Source organism: Diadema antillarum, unplaced genomic scaffold (assembly GCF_040938485.1).
Source record: "Diadema antillarum isolate AM-2024a unplaced genomic scaffold, OU_Dant_1.0 seq00000931_RagTag, whole genome shotgun sequence".
Classification (NCBI taxonomy): Eukaryota; Metazoa; Echinodermata; class Echinoidea; order Diadematoida; family Diadematidae; genus Diadema; species Diadema antillarum.
In genome coordinates, this window is record NW_027271782.1 from 234025 (window position 1) to 250418 (window position 16394).

Here is a 16394-nt window from a genome sequence, read left to right on the forward strand (position 1 = left end):
ATAAAATGTTCACACCAATCCTATTTTGCCAGACAATTATTTTCTCTATTCTTTTCTCTCTTTTTTTTTTTTTTTTTTTTTTTTTTGGGGGGGGGGGGGGGGGGGGTTAAATCTATCAATCTACATCAAAAATGTCAAGCGCATGAAGTCCTCACAAAACATAAAGTTAAGGGTCAATACCTGCACGCAAATCCAAGGACTAAAAATGTGTTTTTCCTCTTTCCAAAAAAGGAAATGACATAGCTATTCAGAAATCAGGAAGACTAGAGTGGTGTTTTGAGTAACTCAGAAGATCCTACGAGAGATGTGTACTTAACACCATGTTTGTATCATTCGCTAAAGTTCACTCTAGGTTTCACTGCAGTGCTCACAAAGCTCATGCAAATTAGTCTAGTAGTATTCTTTTTCTTTTCCAGTCATGTTTCCTGTCAATGTAGACTGTTGATGGTATATCCTGCCTTTACCCTGCCTCTAATCTCTTACATTCTTTGTTTAATTCTTGATATCACATTCTTCTCCCCTACCCCTTATCGAGTACATCACAAAATGATGAAAACAGAACAAAGTCATGGAGAGTTGTTGCCAGATACAACGGGACCATGCAGATTTATTTCCTCTTCTGTTTAAGATTTCAAGAGGCCAAACAATCACTGTAGAGTACATTTCATCCAAAATTTGCCGTAACTTTTGTTGGCTCAGCAGGTCATTTCACTATCAACTATTAAATGTGTCTGTAAATTTTCAACAGGATCCTTTTTTTTTTTCTGTATGTACTTTTTGTCAAACTTTCTATTCGTTGTGGAAAGGATTTCAAACTGAGGAGCATTAATGAAATAACTTTCAGGGTATGTCAAATAAAACAATATAAATAGTGCCGGCAGCAGTGGTTCTTAATGATGTTCACTATCTACTTCTGTATGAAGAAATGAGATATTATCTGAATTCTGTCAATGAAAATGTCTGATCTCTTTGAAATGCAGTCACACTTCTACCCCCTCTCAGCATACAAAGACAAATCTCCAGATCTCATCATGTACAATGCAGCAATTACTGACTTATCTTCGTTGTTGAGATTAATTCTCTCATGGGTGTGTTGAAAACAGAGAAATACAGAGATATAAGATCTATCCATCTATCTACCTATATATCTATACAGATGGATATACACGTATGTAGAAAGAGAAAGAGAAAGACGGATATGAATAGATAGTAAGATAGATACATGAATGGGTCAATAGGCATATGGTAGGATAGATGGTTATCATTAGGAGAGCAAAAGCACAACAAAGCACATCTAAGCTACCTCCTGTACTGCACTGACTTGTGTTGAGGAGCCCCGAGACCCCCGTCTGCTGGAAGAAGCTGTTCAGGGATGCAGCGAGGTCAGCAAACTGCTCCGGCTCCAGCGACCAGTTCTTGGAATCTGCTTGCTTCATGCTTTCCATCAGACCTGCGCAGTGAAGTTGGAGGAAGTTTATGCGTACAGTGCTAAGTTTCATCTGTGAACATCATACTGTGTAGCATTTTTGTCTCCACAGGTTCGCTTTGTACATTTCTACTGAATTGGTTGTTGAAGCTAGACCTGTACCATTGTACAGAAATTACTTCTTTACAGAAGTTACAGAAGTGCAGCATCAGGAAAATGTAAGTCTACACTGGGGTCTTTGCTGGTAGACAGAGGCATCAGCCATACCTCACTTGAGCCTTTTGTCTGGGCAAGTCAAAGACAGAAATACTACTGCACTAAATTTAAAAATTGCAATGAGTGGCAAAACATAGAAAGTCCAATGACCGTAAAATCAAGCGTCAGGTCAGACTGCATACCACCCCCCCCCCCTTTTCCAAAGTGACAGACTTACACACAAAGAGAAGCATTCTTGCACTTTTATCAGGTCAAAGTCTACACGGAGATTTTTAAAGTACAAAGTCTAGAGGTATCTTCAAGATACACACTCAACACTTAAGAGCAAACTTGGGGGATTTTTTTGTGTGTATTTGACAATAACTATATCACTTCATGACACTATTAGAACAATCAAAGTAAATCATTTGTGTGGCAATAACAGAAAAGGTTACTAGTAAGTCAAATAGCATTCATCTCAGCATAGCACTCACTTGAGAAAGCAAAGCCAATTAGATGGCAGAGGCCATAGTATTAGAAATAAACATTTCCTTCCACTTACTGAATATTTAATTCTTAGCTGCTGACACCATCTGCTTTAGCATGCAATGGTAATCACCTACCCCTAATGACTTTGTCTCAATAGACAGCAAACTTATAGTCAAATTAATGAATTGTTGCATCAAGTTGTTTTTATGGCAAATGATTGACAAATTGCCTTACACCACTGGAAAAAGGCACCAATTATTCAACGCTTTAATGATAGCTATGATAACAAAAAATCATGGGCATAATCGGTGCTTAAATTAAACGTCGATGTGGGGCAATTTGTCAATCTGTTGCAATAGTGAAATAATAACAATAACAATTTTGGAATTTGTATCATCACATGTCAATATTTTAAGAGGAAGATAACAATCCTAACAATAACATCTATCACGGATTACCACAGCTATCATTCGGAGAATCACTCCAGTTAATACATGTAGATTGGGTCAAGGGCATTATCAATCCTCTGAATTACAGCTCACTTCCTATTCAGATGACACATCCTTAATACTTACTTGGCTCTTGAAATTTTGAGAGCAAATGACATTACTCTTCATAAATAATGATTGAATGAATCAATTGGTAAAACACTTTGATATTGAATGATTCTCTCAGCAAAACCATAGCACACTACATTTAAAGAGAGAAAATATCAATAACGAAACAGAAAGAATATGATACAATGAATACCAAGAATGATACAATGAATACCAAGAATGATACAATGAATACCAAGAAACATGACACAATGAATACGATTCAAGAATGGTGCCAGACATATCTAGAATTTCAATAAAGCAATGAAGGGTCAAATTTCATGAAGCTTTAAAAGAGGAAAAAGTGAGTGTCAAAGTTTCTGCTTTTCTTTTCCTTCTTACCCGTCAATCACTTTCAGCAATTTGTCTTTTGGGGTTTTGTTTTCCATGCGGGGAACAGATTTTGGTATAAAATGACTGGCGGAGGCGGAGCTTACCTGCGAATTGCGATAGATCCAAGTCGGACCAGTTGTAGCTACTTGCAAACCGTACGCTCTCTTTGAGTAGGTCTAGATTATTCAGCCAGTCTGGATTTCCTGCGGGACGATGGGAAGCAATGGAAAAAGAGAATGTCATGTCATTCCGACCCCTTAGCACTGGCGGCCCCACGTAGGAGAAATCACGTACCCATCAGAAGAAGAATGATTTCCTGAGAATGCTATTAAACTTGTACTCCACTCTTTGGTGTGTTGGCTGGACAGTTTTAACTCTTTAGCCCCCCAAAAAAATCTCTGGCTGCCTCTCTTGTAACATCACACAACAGTCTACAACCACCATTGCATGTTTCAGTGTGTGTCTGTGTGTTTTTTTCCAAATCCAATATCACTCTTCATTTATTACTAATGTACGTATAAAATTCACTGTTTCTGTCAGTAAAAAGAGGTTGACATTGCAAGAAACCACTACCGGTAGGTTCTGAACGTTTAACAGAGAATGCTCCCTCAACAGTTCCCTACTTCAAATCTTCTCCTTTTTGCTATACTTTCCTACAAGTAATATAGATTTTTTTGAGTCATGCACTCATTCTACATGACAATCTACAGTTATATGCAATGAATGCTCCGTGACCATGAGGTGCCCATCTTCATGGTCACCAACTACACAAAGAATCCATGCTTGAGAGCCTCGGAACAGAAACAGCGAAAATTGTATGGCGAGAATAAAGATCTCCCTGACTTCCTCTTCTCTCACGAGAATGCCTATAGCATATATACAGTATTCCCTGCTGGAACGAACACAGTGTCCCACAGTGTGCTTACAGTGTGTTCACTCAAGTAGACTCTGTGAACACACTGTGTCGAATCCTGGACCTTCTGTTTACACAGTGTGTTCACAGAGTCGACTATGTGAACACACTGTGATCACATCATGGGACTCAGTGCTCACATTATTCAAACGTTCAACTTAACTCTGTGTTTCACACTGTGTTCTTTCCAGCATGCTTGCATTTCATATGAAATCTACTCCAACTTTGGAACCAAACTGCATACATCCAACAGTTTACCTGTTTCTTTCCTTTGATGTGGTATAAATGTTTATATGGATATTGAGCATGACAACATGATACAGTGGAAACTCGATATAACGAGATGGTCAGGACCGAGTCGTTTTCCTCGTTATAGCCGATATCTCGTTATATCAGTAGGCATAAAAGAAGGCATAACATAAAGACATTAATTTCCACATGTGGGACTACCCATCATATTTCAATCAATACTGATAACTTGATATTGTGTGTGAGGGAATTACTCACCTTTATGGGTAAGAAGATGTTTTTCGCCAATGAAATCCAATATCAACAATGTGTTTCTTATTAATTGTAGATGTTTGAATTTGTAAATTTATATAGCTTGCGATTGTGTCAAGATCGTCCGTGGATTGGTATGTGGTTATGGTATGGGTTTGTGCTGTGTGGAAAGCTTGAATGTGGTCTGCACAATGCTGTGTGTGTATGTGACACATTCTGTATATACATTATGACTGCGTGTGTGTGAAGATGGGGATTTCCCTACGTAGAAAGCCAATCACAGCATCAGACTGCCTCACACCTGCTAAACGTCATGATGATGTCATGTATACATATGGCCGTCCCACCACATTTTCTGCATGTATCAGTGTGCGCACACACACACACTTACACGTACAATATGCAGTGCTAGCTGGAGTGCACTGAAGAAAATAATAATTATGTGTGTACAAGACAGTTTTTGGCGCATCGAGCTTTACAATCTCGGAAGATGATAGCACAGGCGAAGTAAAGCTTTCCCGAAGACATTTTGCTTTACCTCGCTATAACAGGTTTGATTGGCTATGTTTATCTTTGTTTGGAAGTCACAAAATTTATCTCGTTATAGCAGTTATTTCGTTATAGCCGATCTCGCTATACGAGTAGCATTTTACAGAGACTTGTGTGGAAGGAAATTTGGGACCGGGAAAATTTCCTTGTAATAAACGATATCTCGTTATAGCAGTGTTCGTTATACCGAGTCTCCCCTGTATCTTGCCATCATATACACTGTATCTACAGAACAAGGAGGATAGGATGACACTAGACATACTTGATAATGTCTAGTCTTCACACACACACACACACACACACACACACACACACACAAAAGAATGAAATATACAAAAACAAGAATATATGTGCCTGCCAGGATATCTCACAAAATGGTACAGTTAAATATGACAACATTCCCTTCGAATATTTACTTCAAAGATGTTTTTTTAGAATTCATCTCCTTTATACATCATATGACAGAATCTGCAGAGAGAAAAAAAAATATTGTCTTGAAAAACACAGTCATATGACTGAATTAGAATCAAAATGAGTTTTATTCCATCTATCTGACATATCTCAGTAGAACCTGAAACTGCCAACTGTTGAATGTCGACAGGGTTTACAATGAGAGAAATTTTACAGCTACATGTACTTCATGTGACTGTTCAGCCAAACTCACCTCCTAATGAAAGCTGTAATTGCGACTGTTGCAACTGTTGTTGTTGTTGTTGTTGTTGTTGTTGCTGCTGTTGCTGGTGCTGGTGATGGTGTTGCTGCTGCTGTTGCTGGTGTTGATTGTTGTTGAGAGATGATATGCTGCTGTGTGAACTGGTGAAGGATGCTGGTTGTAATGTCATGCCCTGCCCTGAATTTTGCAGTTCCAGTTGCTGCTTGTACTGCGCGATGATGTCTCCCACATCTTGCCACACACACAAAAAAAAACAAAAACAAAAGACAATCAAAATATAATAAAAGATAGGGGTCAATAGAAGAAACAACTTGTGAGTCTCTACGGGCAAGGCAAATAACATAACCAAGCTATTGATGGCAGATCAGGGCATTAACAAGGGTGAACTACCATATGTTGTACATTAATTTTACACTGAATACAGATTTATCCTGAACCCAGAATGAGAATGTAAAATGCAAACATTGCAGTATGATATAAAAAAAATAAAAAATACTTATAGACTTTCCTTTCTTGTATCAATTTCTGCATGACATTACAATTATCAGGACCATCAGGCCTGTGAGAGACATTAACATTGTATGTTTCCAAGTACCCACTGAGCTGAGAGCCTAAAACAGGAAGTCATAAAGTGAATGGTACGTACATAGGTCATGGTAGGCATCATGGGTGATTGCAGTGATATCAAACTTGCATGCAGATCGCTTGCAAGCATTTGCTGGTGGTACGGGGCATGGGAGCAGGATCGTACACACATGGAGACACCCATTACACCACACAATCGACATCCATATCACACTCGCAACTGCGACAACTAAGGGAGTTTATGATGACATGCATTAAATAGTGATGACAGACAGCAGTTGATCAGTCAAAACCACTGCAGACATGGGACTAAGGGAATGTGATGTCAGAAAGACAAGACAAGACAGACAGACAGACAGACAGACAGAGGAGAGAGAGAGAAGGGTACTGGTCCAGATAGGAGTTATATGTCCACTTCTCCTTCCCTCTCTCTACCCTTCCCTTCCCTTCTCGCTCTCTCCATCATCCTTTATCTCTTTGGGGACATATTTCTGACATCACAAATTAGATCATATCCTCTTTGGTTTGCTACAATACTCTACGACTGGGACAGTATCCAGATCATCGGTATTGTTCCACGCGACCAAGATTTCCTCTTACCCTTCTTTTACCCTCTTACGACTACCTCGAAACAAAAAGCAATCAATACAATCACCCAACAAAATTATGTGATATTTCAATGCAACCATTGCACTGAGGATAAAAACACAATGCTAAATTTGTAAACTGTGCAGCTTTGCAAAAATAAAAAATATACATATATTTTCCTATAGTTCTACTATTGAAATCCAGGTTGTTTCTTCTTATTTTTCATTAAAAAAGAAATCACATTATTGATAAATTTTAGTTTTCTATACTCTCATTATCACATGCTTTCAAAGATAACATATTGCTTTAACATGGCAGCTCAAAGTGTTACTTCCTTGCATGTCACGAAAATACAGTAATTCTAGGATTCTTGCCTTGAGCACGTTCTATTGAGGACATTTATAACCCTGCGGCTGTTGTGACATCATAATTGAGGTCATATCTTTCCCAGTGCAGTTTATCCCTTGGAGTCTACCACTCAGTCTCGCACAGCAAGACCACGTGAGAGATTGAGAGCAGGGCATCGCTAGTTATACCTTCTATTGCATACGTCACCTTCCACATTTCCCCCTAACACATTCTCTCCAATTCTCTCTCTCCTCCCCCTCCCCCCTCTCCACTTTCAAAGCTCTCTCACTCTCTCTTTCTACTATTAACTCACAGCATATCTGTCTGTCTCTCATATTCTTTCTTTCTCCTCATCCTCTTCTCTCTCTCTCTCTCCCTGCCATCCGATTCCCTCCCGGTGGGGGCGAAGACCTTCCAGACACGATCAAAATCGGGACTGCGATTCTGATCGAGGAAAGAATCAATTTCTTTCAGGGGGCGTCTTATCAATTTACATAGGAGCATCCCTCTACATGCGCGTCTCCCAGAATTACGTCAAGCCACAGTCTCCTTCCGCATTCTGTTTATATCTCCACGAATCTATTAATCTCTCTTTCTCTATCTTTGTCGTTTTCTCTCCCTACAGCAAGGGGGAAAAAATACCCAAATGCCAGAAATACTGCTGATAAAATCACCAGCTCGTGCGTGCTACCAAGAACAACATTGCATATTAAAGTACACTTACACTGTCTCTGTTCTGTTAAATGTAATCTTCTTTTCCCCCAAATTTGGCTAAAATACAGTGTACTTAGGATTGACACCTGCCCCTTACAGTGAAAAAAATTACCTACATATAATTGCTTGAAATACTGCTGACTACCACCAGCCAGTGCATGCTACAGTGTACCAAGAACAACATCGTATTAAAGTACACTTGCACTGTCGTCATGTTCTGTCACTTGTACTTTTCTTATTCCTCCCATTTGGCTATATATAAAGTGTACTTAGGATGGACAACTGTCCCCTTACACTGCCCCTTTGGCTGCACATGTTCAATACACACTCCAACTGTCACCAGGCCAAGTAGGGCAGCAGTCACAAGGAATCACTCGCTTTGAGGCAGACTCAATTGTACATGTGCAGGGACTGACAAATATTTCTACTGCGGTGATGGAGAGGGTGACAGAAGGCAAAGGAAAATGAGTGCAGCTTGCTTTACTAGTTTAATAGTCTATTCTTTTCTTTTCTTTTCTATTCTCTTCTTGAGATATTAACTGTTGCTAGTGATCTGACAAAGCCTGTAAGACCTACTCTGCCTTCTGTTTGATTGATATTAATCATACCCAAGATGGCTACAAACATGAGGTGTATTATTCACTCTCCAATTCCAGGAAATCTCTACTCTGCATCAAACACATTATTCTTCAGCACCAGGGCTCCTTGCAATGGGAATACAGGCAAAGCATTGCTACAATGTTGTATATCGCAGTGCTGTAGTGCTGTAACAGTTACTGTCTCAACATTATCACTAACAGACTAGAAGCATAGTACTGTAGTTTCCTAAATGAAGGGGGGGGGGGGCAAAAAATGTATATCAATATATTAAATTTTCCAAATAGGAGCATACAATCATAATGCTAAAAGGTGCTAAGTGCAGGGTTCAATATACATGTCTAATTCATGTTCAGGCTGGAGCCTTTTACACATACATCATTCAGCATTCTGGGTTAGGAAAGACTGTGCACACAAAAAGACACATCACAAGAATATACTCTCGCTCGTCACAATCTCAGGAAGAGCACTGCAGGCAGGCGCTACTTTCACTGCCCTTTGGTGTTTTTTCCTTCCTCGTCCTTGGCTGAGAACAAGAAGGACGCTAACATACACTGCTGCAGCTTCTATTATCTTCATTGACAGTACGTTACAAAAATTGCTAAAGAAAATATCACTGAGAGCTTTAATAAATTGATCCATTTTGATATGTGAACACACCTGACACCTTTGGGCACTGTGATGCCTACATTATATTTTTAATTTTGAACTCATACTAGTGTAATTCTCTTTGTTTGTTTGTTTGTTTTTTTTCTGGAGAGGTGGAGGGGGGGGGGGGAGTTGTTAACATGATTGAGGCATTACCAAGAAACTATGACATCAAAACAGTGCTTTTCTGAGTAGAAGGAAACATAAATCAAATGCCAACTTTTATATATAACTCTTGTACTTGGCCAGTGGAGTAGATGTTCGGTGTCTAAGGTTGCTAATTATTATTAGGGCAAATAGCAACTACAGATTTAAAGACAGAGACAAATTGTGATATGATGCACAATATATTATTATACCATAAGTATTAATATTTAAGAGTGCCTGCAAGAATTCTAGAGATAGTGTGGTGAAAGGGCAGATGGATCAATACAGACAGACAGATAAAGAGATGAACGTATCAACCGACGAACGTACCAACCGACAGGTGGATGGACAACACTAAACATAGTGCATCCGGTAGTGTTATTTGATGAACGATACAGACATCCAAAGGTCATGATACCCATGGATACACAACCACTTTACATTCCTTTCCCCTACATTAACAAACCTGTATAATCCCAAACACAAGGGGAAATGGTTGTTTGGTCATGTGGGGGCAGGGGAGACCGGGATTTTGGTGGTCTGGTGGAGGTGGAGGTGGAGGTGGTGGAGGTGGTGGTAGAGGTGGTGGTGGTGGTGGTGGTGGTGGTGGTTGCAGTGGCTGGTTCAGTGTGTGGCTGCAAGCTGCTTTTTTTTTTGTTTACTCCATGGGGTAGGGCTGTGCACGAGGGCACTGCAAACTCACCAGTACCTTGTGGGTTCTCAAATACTTTCTTGTACAGGCTCTTGAAAGAGGCGCTGAGGTCTTCTATGTTGGGGTTGGACTCAAATAATCTGTGGTCCCCAGAATTTGACAGCTGATGGTGTGGTGGTGAGGCAAACTGCAAAAAGTAATGATATACGACAACAAAATGAAAAGAAACTACCAGGTAGACATATTTGTAGACATGGTAGACATGGAAGACATATTTGACTGCATTGTAGACATGGAAGACATATTTGACTGCATTTCTGACAAGGAAGATCATTAGTAAAAGGAAACAGTCCATAATTGACTCAGAGAAGTATTGTAATATCAAACCAATATGTACACCAAATATCAAAATATACTATAATCAACACAGCTTGAAACAGTCTGTTACATTAAGTTATCTGACATGTTTCCCTACTTGATGTTTAAATGATATTATTGAATTTCAAGCTTGATGCAGACCCACCCCTAGGTTCCTACATTGGGGTACAAGTTATATTTTCCTGGATCAAGAGGTACAATTCAACCCATTTAAATATTGTACTATACTATGTGACTACACAAGAAAAGCAACAATAACAACAACAAAGCTTTACAAAGCCTGACACAGCCAAGGTAACATATTGCAAGTCAAAGTGAAGCCACAACAGAGGTAACAGGTAGCTCCAACATTAATTTCCTCAAGAAAGGAAATTATGTAATATTATCCCACTATGCAGTAATATTAATCGAAAAAATAGAAAAAAAACAAAAACAAACAAAAACATGGCCTGCACAGAAATTGAACCCATTAAAAAAACCCTGCTAACAGGCTTCTGGAACTATACAATTATTCAACAGAAAACAACAACCAAAAACTAACACCTACTGAAATGTTATCAGTCGGTTTCTTCAAGGATTTAACCTATACACTTTTGACACATACAGTATTTACATATCTACTGATCTATTCATATCAAACTATTCCAAGCTTCATCTCTCTCTGTTTTTAGCTAATCTACAGCAATTGACCTTTATCATATCTCTTGCTTGTCCCCTACCTCCTTCTCCTGTCTTTCTGCCATCCCCCCATCCAATAATCCAAGGATCATAAAAAGCCCACCCAAGATAAGGTGTGATCAGACACGATGCTTCGCAAGAGGAGGAAAAGGTAATTAAACAATTTAATCTAAATTTGCCGATGTCAACTCTTGTTTTGGCCAGTCGGTGCAGCCTATAAAGGTTGTGCCAGGGTGACCTTTAACTCGGCTGCCGACTAATTGTCAACTGGGTCCCACAGGGCCTTTCTGATGTACTTAAAAGTAGAGCTACATGTACACTTATAAGCAAAGGGGTCCGTATGTGTTCTTCTCTCCATGCTATAGAGCTAGACGGCTAAAACTTAAGTATAGGATGCAATGTGAAGGGCAGAGCTCTTTTCTCTTCAGTTTCATCACGAGCTCAGTATGCACTGTACAGTGTACAAGCTGCTATTTTCGTGGACAGATATTTTCGCGAATGAGGAGATCACATTTTCGTGAGAAGTTGATTCTGCGAATGGACACCAATTCTAACATATAAGTGCACTATTACCCTAGCACACAGCGACATTTCCACGTGTTGTTGAATTCCCAGTCCAACAGTTATTCGCGAAAATAACAGCTTAAATACAGTAGGCCTATACCACTGTTCAGAGTATACAAAACAGCATGGACATACTGATAATATGATAATACCAATATGAATAATAAAAAAATGATTATAATCAATATCCTGTAGAACATAAGGGTGAAGTTGCTCAGAAACTGTTCTAGTCGTGATGCACATTATGGTGGCAAAAATTAGTTTACTAATTTTAAAGTGTACTACAATGTATGTAGCAATGGAATTTTTCATTGCAGTGTAAAGGGAAGAAGTAAAAAATATCAGCAAATTTACATGCTCATTGTGATATCTGCCCTTAGGAATAACATAATCATGAAAATGGAAATGGGGAGGGGGCATAGGTTTGTGACAGGGTGAGTGTTGGGGGGGAGGGGGGAGGCACTCACACTATCTTTGACAGGTTTACCGCAAAAGTCCTTGATGGCTATATTTTGTAACATGAGCATAAAATGCAATACATCACCTACCGGAACACCCTGAAATAACTCCACTTGGAGAACCACTGATTTTGATTTATAAAATTGCTGTCAGTCCAACATAACAGAGTATTACCATGTGTACCAGGTTTTGTTATGGTTTCTTCATGCCAAATCAATATCGTGAACCAGCCATAAATAACTAAGTACAGATTGGTTTTTCCTGGTTAGTTTCTCTATATTGGCACCTTGTAACTTTGGATCCATTCCACCCAGAGACCAACAGGTAGTATAAACTACTTCAACTCTATAGTGCCTGCTTACAACTTGTAGTAGGACCTATAATGATTTTCATAAATGCACTGCAGACAACATACAATACACTTTGTGCTGAAAGTGCAATCAAATACATTTCAGGTTTGGGTTATATTTCATTAGACATAAAAAGATCACAGACGTGTCCACATCATTACATTGCTCGGGGTAATGTTAACACCTGAACTCATTTAACATTTTAACTGCAGACCAAAGGGGGAAGGGAGAAATGTAATCTATGACCAAATGTGATCTCATACATTTGTAGTATGTATTTATGTACATGAACACATTTGTACTGATATTCATATGCTTGGACTTCTCTTTTTTGTAGAAGATTAGGCTTAAATACAAAATGTATTTATTGTACACATTTCTCAATAGTTTAGTTTCCTTCAAGAGTTTAGTTTCCTGCAAGAGTTAAAAGACATGGTCTGACTTAATAATTCATTTGGAGCTGGTATCATACTTAAAATAAAAGTGTCTGGGGACAAATCATTAATTAGCCAGAATTTCATAATGATAGCAGCTTAACTGCAGACCCATTGAATCCTTTATAACTTGTTTCTGCAGACTGAAGAGCACAATATTGTATGAAATTTACTTATGATTTTACACAACTCTAAACACACCCTTGTACAATGTAGCCCTACATGTATGGTGTTGTGAATTAAGAATCCCTCTACTCAGATTCTAGGCCACACTTCTTCCACAGATCCATTACTTTTTATTCTTTACAGAGGACCTCACATTGCCTCAAAGTGCAAAATTCTGCACAGTTTGAATTTCCTTTGATACGCACAGTAAAAAGAGGTCAGAAGAATACAGCCATCAAGGTCAGACTTAAAATTAGGAAGATAGGGACTTATGGAGAGTTTCACGCTTACCCACGCTTCTTGCCAAGAAATATCATTTTTAAAAAAATTATGTTTTTGGTCAACTAAATGTTAGTATTCCCAACTCTTTTCCCACAGAAATTCATTAAAGTACTAGCTATTTTGCACAATCTATATACAATGTACATGACAAAGCAGAATACAAGTTTTCTTTCTAGGATTTTATGGAAAAAAGAAAGAATTTAGTACATATAGATTTGTATGTACATTGTAGGTCAATGGATGACTTGAAAGGCAATGAGATCTACTGTACAACAATTTGCATAACATGATCGGTACCTGTACCACTATCACTGTTATACAACTTTATGTGAAAGTATCACTTCCATCAATTTCTAATTTCATGCCTGAAATCAGTCCCAATATATTTGTTTGTCGTTATTCCACTTATCTAAACCAAGTTTCAAAGTAACACAGAATTTCACTTTAATCCCATGGAGGAGGGTACTCTACCCATATACATGTAACACACTGCAAAAATTGCCCCGCCCTGCCCTCCAGATATCCCTATAGATCCATTACCATTGGGGGGAAAACCTCAAGCTGCTACCACAATGAGAACAGCCCACACTAAAAACCGCCTCCACATATCAACCACTATCCTCTATATAAAATAAGAAACCATCTCTCCGCTAGCCTGTCGAAGGAAATGTAGCTTTCAGGTAATTTTCCCTCATGCACTAGTAAAGTTGGCCCTTACGGATGAAGTATACAAGTGAAATCAAGAAAATTTAAGACTATTCTACATCCTGTGGAGGTTGACCATCAGGTCAGTGACCTACAGTGTACATGTTTGTATCTTCAATTTTCGGCAGCAGTTCATCCTTTTCCTTTTGTGACATACAGTAGCACCAAAGGCCACTGACTTGCCTTCGAAAATTGTTACATTTCATTGCATGTACATGTAGGGGCATTGAAGCATTCAATCAATGCACAATCAGGCAACAGCAATACTCTCAATAAAGATCATTAAAATGATGACTTCTGCATCTATAGAGGTATTTTCCAGACTTTTGTAGACAAGATACCTGGGTATAATGCTCCTTGTGCCACAGTATCAAAGGAGAATTGGTAAAACAAAACTAAATGCAGGATATAGGTGTAACTCCATTTTCACACATACAGTGTAGCACAAGCTCAACAGGTTGTATTCAAAATTCATCTTTTGAATTCACACATCATTGCGCTGATCTTTAGAAAATACACAACAAAAGAACACCATTCTTCTCACTATTTTACTTAGAATAACACAATCACAGAGTGTGTGCCAAAGCATTGTTGGGGTACTTACAAGATACCACATATTAATATACACCTACAGACATTCCTATGAATGAGTCACTTCCAAACTGATGTATACAATTCTCATCCTGTTAACTCAAATACATACATTGTAGCAATCATATGAAAATAAGCGTGGGAGTCTCAAAGAGAAACTAGCAACCTGCAACTCCTGATATTCCCAAAAAGTGAACACAGTCTCAATGGGCCTCAAATATACAAAAACACTCTTGTAATGACACAAAATGAGGGTAATATTTTCATGGCAAGTGATTTGAACTGCATGAACTAGACAGCATGTCAGTTTATAAACAATATTTATTTTTCAACCAACGTCCATTCAAGATGGATGTTTTGCGTGAAATTCAACACATTAATGCATGACAAAAATGTGCTCATGGGTATTGAATTACATTTGGCGGGTATTGAATTACATTTGGCTGTCATTGAATTTTTGTGTATAGAGGAGTATTCAAATTCATCAGTTTTAAATTTACTGCAGGACAATACACCATACTGTCCAACAGGCCCACATGTAAGATTCTTGTGATGGCTTTCATGAGGTAGCGGTAAGATGATGACTCAATTTTTGACCTCTCTCTAATCAGGACAGTCATTCAAGCAGGACAAATTATGTCTTATTCCCAAGTCGACCTGATTAAGCATTCACAAACTCTACATCAGTCTACTATTTGCCCTGATGCACATTTACTTGGCCCATTCAACTTTAACTGCTACATGTAGGACACTTTATGCACTGTCAGATAAGAGTAGTTTCTTGTTTTGCGTTTACTCTATGTACGGTCTAAAATATAGTTTGACAAATTGTTCTGATATATACTCTAGCTGAAGTTTGCATTGTGATGATAAGCCAGTGATAGCCATTACCTATATGGGAAACTCTTTGACTGAAAAAATATATCACTCAACCAAATAAAAATATTGCAAAACCAAACCAAAAAAAAGGAAAGAAATGGGGGTCTTTTTTTCATTAAAGAACTTTGATATTTCACATTTTTACAAAGAGCAACATCACCTACAATCTAACACGTCAATATTAAGATAAAGTTTTGATGTCATTGTTTTGCTAGCCTGCTATTGCCATACCAAAACAAACAAACAAACAAAAAATCTCTAAATATCCTTTTACCTCTTAATGGAGGATTAAAAAATAAACATTATAAAGTTACATCACTTGTTTTTGCATTCTGGTGCCATGAAAAATTAATCAAGCCACATTACAAATGGAGCTGTCGTTGTGATATTGACAACACTCAATTGCCACTGCATTTTTTATATACTGTGTACATGTCAACAAGAGAGTTGCAACTTTATAGAAAATAGAAGTCTGATACTCACTGGACTATTGTTAAATGCAGGAGTAACTATTACACTACCCAGGCTTCCGCCTGAGCTCTCTAAGCTCTCCTCTGGACTGTATGGTGACAACTGCAAAACGTCAAGAGAATAAAGAAAATACAGTGTAGAATCATGTGCACAGAGAAAAAAAGGAGATACATGAAGGCAGCTGGAAAAATCTTGTCATAAAACTTGAAAGGGGATGGGTATTAGCAGGGAGGATAACAGTTCATATAAAATTTGAGAGAAAACTAAAAAAAAAAAAACTGTTGTGACAATGGTACATGTACATTAACCACCACAAAATCAACACATTCTCATCCAAGTAATAAAATTTATGTTTACTTCCATAGATTGATCATTTTTTTTAAAATCTTGCTGTTGCTGAAGGTTCTGTCCATCAAATAAGTGTCAATATAATCACTACAACAGTACACCTAATACTGAGTATCATATACAAACAGGATGCAGG

At 38.3% G+C, this 16394-nt stretch overlaps 1 protein-coding gene across 1 annotated transcript in view; it reads right to left on the minus strand.

The window, feature by feature from the left end:
• The window catches only part of LOC139741446 (forkhead box protein J3-like), a 39714-nt gene that overhangs the window by 5537 nt on the left and 17783 nt on the right, over positions 1-16394 (minus strand). The window contains exons 4-8 of the mRNA XM_071652027.1: positions 15923-16012; positions 10006-10141; positions 5667-5906; positions 3144-3242; positions 1304-1450 (exon numbers count right to left, since the gene is read on the minus strand). Of these exons, the coding sequence (XP_071508128.1) occupies positions 1304-1450; positions 3144-3242; positions 5667-5906; positions 10006-10141; positions 15923-16012 (712 nt within the window). The remainder of the gene's footprint in view (positions 1-1303; positions 1451-3143; positions 3243-5666; positions 5907-10005; positions 10142-15922; positions 16013-16394) is intronic.